The 6,847-nt window shown below is 37.7% G+C and overlaps 1 protein-coding gene across 1 annotated transcript; it reads right to left on the bottom strand.

The window, feature by feature from the left end:
* Positions 1 to 1,755: 1,755 nt before the first annotated feature.
* On the bottom strand, positions 1,756 to 6,608 carry LOC129440540 (uncharacterized). The gene is made up of 9 exons (XM_055199927.2): positions 6,462 to 6,608; positions 5,927 to 5,965; positions 5,651 to 5,800; positions 5,445 to 5,565; positions 5,035 to 5,247; positions 3,618 to 3,701; positions 3,092 to 3,233; positions 2,811 to 2,973; positions 1,756 to 2,186 (listed from the first exon to the last, which is right to left on the bottom strand). Coding segments are annotated over exons 2-9 (1,098 nt in total). The 5' UTR covers positions 5,929 to 5,965; positions 6,462 to 6,608; the 3' UTR covers positions 1,756 to 1,963.
* Positions 6,609 to 6,847: the final 239 nt, after the last annotated feature.

Genomic DNA, 6,847 nt, shown 5'->3' with positions numbered 1-6,847 from the left:
GCTCGCTGTAAAAATTAAAACACACGGGAAACATCGACACCCGCTGGCCATAGCGATACAGTTGTTGTTTTTTTTAACTCGGGTCAGAAAGGTGATCATAATTACTGGGCAATCTATGCGTATTAATAGTGTTAGCTTTACTTAATTCATTGTCACCAAGATTAATGCAAATATGTTATTTATTGTTATCTATGTGTGTAGATGTACACTCACCTAAAGGATTATTAGGAACACAATACTGTGTTTGACCACCTTTCGCCTTCAGAACTGCCTTAATTCTACGTGGCATTGATTCAACAAGGTGCTGAAAGCATTCTTTAGAAATGTTGGCCCATATTGATAGGATTGCATCGTGCAGTTGATGGAGATTTGTGGGATGCACATCCAGGGCACGAAGCTCCCATTTCACCACATCCCAAAGATGCTCTATTGGGTTGAGATTTTAGTACAGTGAACTCATTACCATGTTCAAGAAACAAATTTGAAATGATTCGAGCTTTGTGACATGGTGCATTATCCTGCTGGAAGTAGCCATCAGAGGATGGGTACATCGAGGTCATAAAGGGGTGGACTAGGGTGGCCATTCGTGCCAGTTCCGCCCGACACGTCCCGAAACATGTTTTCGGGTTCGTTCTCCGGAAGACGCGTTAGTCGACCGCATACGTCATCAAGGTTTAGTATTTCGGGTTTAATTTCAGAAAAGCAACCGTTACATTTCAAGGTAAGAATGAAACTACGATTGTTTGTCTTAAAAGAAATAAATCTTAATTTTCTAATGTATTTTAACTGAAATGTGAGAACCTCGATGACGTATGCGGTCGAGCAACGCGACTTCCGGAGAACGCACCCGAAAACATGTTCTGGACATGTCCGGCGGAACTGGCACGAATGGCCACCGATGGACATGGTCAGAAACAATGCTCAGGCAGGCCGTGGCATTTAAACGATGCCCAGATGGCACTAAGGGGCCTAAAGTGGGCCAAGAAAACATCCCCCACACCATTACACCACCAGCCTGCACAGTGGTAACAAGGCATGATGGATCCATGTTATCATTCTGTTTACGCAAAACCTACCATCTGAATGTCTCAACAGAAATCGAGACTCATCAGACCAGGCAACATTTTTCCAGTCTTCAACTGTCCAATTTTGGTGAGCTTGTGCAAATTGTAGCCTCTTTTTCCTATTTGTAGTGGAGATGAGTGGTACTCGGTGGGGTCTTCTGCTGTTGTAGCCCATCCGCCTCAATGTTGTGGCTTTACAAATGCTTTGCTGCATACCTCGGTTGTAACGAGTGGTTATTTCAGTCAAAGTTGCTCTTCTATCAGCTTGAATCAGTCGGCTCATTCTCCTCTGACCTCTAGCATCAACAAGGCATTTTTGCCCACAGGACTGCAGCATACTGGATGTTTTTTCACACCATTCTTTGTAAACCCTAGAAATGGTTGTGCGTGAAAATCCCAGTAACCGAGCAGATTGTGAAATACTTAGACCGGCCCATTTGGCACCAACAACCATACCACCCTCAAAATTGCTTAAATCACCTTTCTTTCCCATTCAGTTTGGAGTTCAGGAGATTATCTTGACCAGGACCACACACCTTAATGCATTGAAGCAACTGCCATGCGATTGGTTAATTAGATAATTGCATTAATGAAAAATTAAACAATTGTTCCTAATAATCCTTTAGGTGAGTGTATTTCAGAATAGATTCTTATAGTTCATCTTCTTTATTTACAATTAATTAACGTCAAATGTTTTTTAAGTACAATTTATTAGACAGATAACAAGCACATAACTAACAAGTTTTCACCATCTTGTACAAATATGTATTTAACATACGTTGTAAATGAGGCATACTGTGACATTAGTGAACATAAAATTAAACAATTAAAATGTAAACTTTAAAATAACACTATTTGTAAATTAAATATTAGTAATTTCATGACGTGATAACATAACTCTAAAATTTACTGTATTCCTGTTTAATACAGCCATAAACAGTGTGGTAAAAGTGCCTGTCTGGTGCCATAAGGTCAGTGACCATCTCAGTATGGTTCATTTTAGGTATTAGATAAAAAGACATCCTAACAGAAAGAGACGTGAGCAGCTCAGAAAATCTCACTGATGACTCCACTGGTACTATGATGTCACTGCTTCCATGAAGTAATGTCACTGGAGGAACTCTGGACAAAATCATGACACAAAGACAACATTAGTGTTCACTAGTATTAATTGTACAATTATTTAAGTTACACATAAATAACACAACCAGTAACAATTCCTATTACACTGTAATTCACGTCTGTGTGTTTTCTCCCTGACAGATCCACTCAAAGGAATGTATTGTTCTGGCCTTCATAATAGCTCAGTTAAACAAAAAGCTTTTATCCAACAGCCTCACTACAACCGTGCACAAATTTGTACTTTTAAATGGTGAATTGTATTCATACCTAATAAGCAGGTTACAACTACTTGTTGACTTGCTGGCCTATAGTGGTGATTAAAGTGATTAAAAGATCAAACCGTCCAACCATCTAGTGTGACTGCTTATGAATTTGCACAAAGTGATGTATACAGTAGCTGCTTTAGCTGTTGCATACCAAGTCCATAACCACACAATGACACCAAAACATTAAGGGCTATGTGTATGTGTATATTAAAAATATCAAATATTGGGGGACCACTTTGAATGTTTCTGATTATTGGGAGGGGGGCATGCTCCCCTCAATGTCTATTGTGGTTATGGCCCTCTTGTATACTGTATGTAATGTGTGACTGAGTGGAAAAAAACAATAACTATGTCATACCGTTTCAACTGATCCTCATTGAATTTCTCGAGTAATGATGTCGGTGAGTAATACTCAAAATTCTCCATCCCATCCATAGCTTTGTGCATAGTTGACACGTACTCAACACCCCGCATTTTCTCGTGTTTATAATGATCCATTATATTGTACACTCCACTTAGACCTTTTATAAAAAAATCACAAAATCATTAAAATTTGTAATCATGTTTTCACTACAGAGAGCAATAGTGTAATGTAATAAATCAAATACAGTATAATAACAATACACATGGTGCATTTACCGATGAGTCCTTTAATGGCAGATGCAAGTTCTCTCTGTTTGTGATTCTCAATGAACAGCTCTTTTTCACCATTTAATAGAAACAGTGTTGTAAGGGCACACAGATGAGCCCCTGCAGAATGGCCCATTAAAACTATGTTGTCCTGCATAAATAAGAGTCTGAATGAGAAACAGTCAATATATTTACATTAATTTTGCTATGCAAACATAAAATGGTGGCAAGAATAATATGAAATGTATAAAAATGGCATCGATCTTGAATAAATAGTCATATTTATGAATCATCAGAATAAACATTGCCATCTAAGTTAGTTCATGATCCTAAATGTAGGATATCTGTGGTTGCCAAGCAACACTGCTACAGTTCTTGCTGCATTAATATAAAATGTGCAACACAGGTATGTAGACATTTAAAATGCATCTCATCCAACAGCTATTCAAAACTTTTGTTGAAAAAAAAAACATTTGTGATGCCACTTCATTCGTTTGTCATTCAAGTTCAAAGTGGACTAGAGTTGAAAACTTACTTTGTCAAGATTGAAAGTTTGGCCCATTTCTCTCACCCACAGCAAACTGTCACAAATATCTTGAACCATATTTAAAACATTTCCCTAAGAACACAATGCATATTGCATATTTGTAAATGTCAGTTTAAAAACAGCTTAAAGGGGACATTTCACAATAATTTTTTAAGATGTCCAATATATCTTTGGTGTCCCCAGAGTACGTATGTGAAGTTTTAGCTCAAAATACCATATAAGTATCATACACACTGCAAACTTTCGAGAGTGACAACTGCATTTAAATGCGGGAGTGAATCCCCTAAATGTTTGTTACATGCCTGTGCGGAACAAGACTCACTCTCGAAAATGTGATGGTTGACACAGAGATAATCATAGCAACGTTCTTGCATGCTTATCACTCACGGCTTTGACCAAAATAATTTAACAGCATAATGTTTGCAATAAATCCATCTTTGAGTTGTGTATTGTACGCTTTTGTGAGGCTGCTCCACAGTGCACTGTCTTGCAGTGTTGCCAGGTCCTCGTCTTTTTTGTACGTACATACTGTTTTGGCGCTTAACCGTTTATGACTTTCTGGTGTTATTAAAGTGTGAAGGTGCCGTTCCCAATATTAGAATAGCATTTGGATTTACTTTGGTTTATTATTGGATTTTTCTTGTTCACTGTTTTTTTAGTGCAAGATCTGGCAACACTAGTCAGCAAACGCTCGTGCCTCTGTCATTTTCTGCACCGCTCATACAGAAGACTTTTTACCCTTCTAGTATTTTTTTTTTCAGAAGAGAGACCTGTCATGTCCATGATGCACGTTTAAACACTTTATTAACTACTAGTTGTTCAGTTCGGTTGTGTACACACTATGCAGAGTTTCTGTAAATGCGGCTGTCACTACCTGCATTTTGCGGGAGGTAATTCGGTTGTAGAATGCGGTTGTCAGTCCCGTAAATGACTGAAATGTGTGTTAACAGAACAGGATTAAGCATTAAAAGGTGAAGTGACAACCGAATGAATATGCAGTGTGTACTGGACCATAGATAGATTATTATAGCATGTAAAAATTGCCACTTTGTAGGTGTGAGCAAAAATGTTCAGTTTTTGGGTGTGTCCTTTAAAATGCAAAAGAGCTGATCTCTGCACTAAATGGCAGTGCTGTGGTTGGATATTGCAGATTAAGGGGTGGTATTATCCCCTTCTGACATCACAAGGGGAGACAAATTTCAATGACTTATTTTTTCACATGCTTGCAGAGAATGGTTTACCAAAACTAAGTTATTGGGTAGTTCTTTTTCACATTTTCTAGGTTGATAGAAGCACTGGAGACCCAATTATAGCACTTAAACATGGAAAACGTCAGATTTTCATGATATGTCCCCATTCAAAACATTTGATAGTAGAAAGGTAAATATAAAAACCAATGGCTCACCTTTGGATATATGGAATAATCTGGACAAATTACAGAGGCATTAAGCTCTTTTGCCATTTGTAGAGCTAAAAGACAATAAATGGATCTGTCTCCTGAGCCCCAGGCACCTCCATACACAAATATAACCACCGGTACAGGACCAGCATCGGAATGGCCCATATTTGGTGAATAGTATAAATCTAGTTTGTTACCTCTGCGACCAAAGGTGATGCCCTAAGAAAGGACATAACATATCATGTAATTTCTAATTTCCATAACTTTCTAATACTATAATTTCTGCTGCACCACAGCAGTATAAAAATGACCTATTTAAAGAAAAAAATATATTTGTAGCTTTTTTACAGTCTGTGTGACTTCATAAACCACGTGTTTTCTTAACATTCACCACAGATATTAAAAACAGAACTAACTTTCACATAGTGCTTGTTATTTTTGTCATTTTTGTACCACAATTTCCACTGAAAATACAGTTTCCCATACTGCAGATACTTCAGCATCTCAAGCACGGCTCTTGTCAAACAGTATATGCGCCTGCAGAGAAGTGAAAACATTAGAATCATTAAAAACACACAAGCAAAACTATAAACGTTTTCCAAATCAATTCGTGCCATGTCACCTTGGTTTGAGAGCTTCTATGTATTTTTGGTACCCAGGTTTATTGGGCCAGCCATAAAGCCATTGGGCAACCAGAGATATACTGTAAGGGAGTACGACAAATAAAGCCCCTGCTGCCACAGGAAGAGAGAAGTAGCACTTTAACCCAATCCTGTAATGAAACAGAAAGCTCATATATAAATACAGTGTATCCATATATGTATATTTTTATATGGGCACACGCAATTAACTATATTTACTATTTATGATAGTTGTAACATAACATCATCATACTTACATTATTCTTGTGCCAACTGCCGGTGGTCAGATTCAATACCTAGGGTAGAAAAATAATAGAAATTGACAGGTGTAGGGCTCATTTAAATTTTACATGTACTAATTCTCACACCAGAAAGATGCGTGAATACTACAGCCTGAAATCATCAAAACTACAACGAACATCTTGTACGCAGGACGATAATAATCTAATAGGGCCATAATATGTCTTTAATAATATGATGTCGACATCGCCGCCTACTGGAAGTGAAGGTGTGCGACACACTAAACGCATTTAAACTGATAATAAACGTCAAACTGAGATTTTTTTATATATGTAAAAAAACAATATTAAATAAAACACTTGATAATAACTAAAGTGAGAATGATGTCAAAGAACAATGTAGATAAGGTCTCTAACACCACTTAGCTTCTGAAGGTGCACGACTTTCATTCAAAATCAGGTTAAAAGATAAAAGGCTACGATGTTTGACAGTATCGGAAAAAAATGGCATGCAGAGAAAAACGTGCTGTTTGGCGATTTGTTGTTAACATACCAAATGAAAGTTGCTCAGAATATCGTTGATGCGAAGAGTACAGATCACCTGCAGTGTCCTGTATTCCGAGATCTGCGCATGCAAACTGTACTGTGTACACAGCACGCAGACTTCCTGTAGCCTGCCTGTAGCATGCGCACTGAACGGCTACAGCCTTTCCTATTGGCTCGTTTGGATTCGTGGGCGGGACAAAGAAATGTCACTTCGAACGCGCATCTGCAACTTTAGTTAAAAATGTTGTTACATAATTGTATGAAAGTATTGTGGGTTTCTTTCGTTGATGTAAACGAATCCACCAAATATTTAATTAAAGTTTGTCAGACATTTTCATCTAGATCAATTGCAAACTAGATATTAAAGTTTGAGGACAAACTTTATGTTGGCTT

This window comes from Misgurnus anguillicaudatus, chromosome 22, assembly GCF_027580225.2.
Source record: "Misgurnus anguillicaudatus chromosome 22, ASM2758022v2, whole genome shotgun sequence".
Lineage (NCBI taxonomy): Eukaryota > Metazoa > Chordata > Actinopteri > Cypriniformes > Cobitidae > Misgurnus > Misgurnus anguillicaudatus.
Note: the sequence above shows the minus strand (reverse complement) of the source record. Positions and strands in the feature narration are given on the sequence as shown.

Bases quoted from the DNA above. Each gene is read 5' to 3' on its own strand.
- LOC129440540 (XM_055199927.2), bottom strand. The intron at 5,566-5,650 runs GTGACATGGCAC...ACTTCTCTGCAG, and splicing joins ATAGAAGCTCTCAAACCAAG to GCGCATATACTGTTTGACAA. The intron at 3,234-3,617 runs GTAAGTTTTCAA...TTATTTATGCAG, and splicing joins AAACTTTCAATCTTGACAAA to GACAACATAGTTTTAATGGG.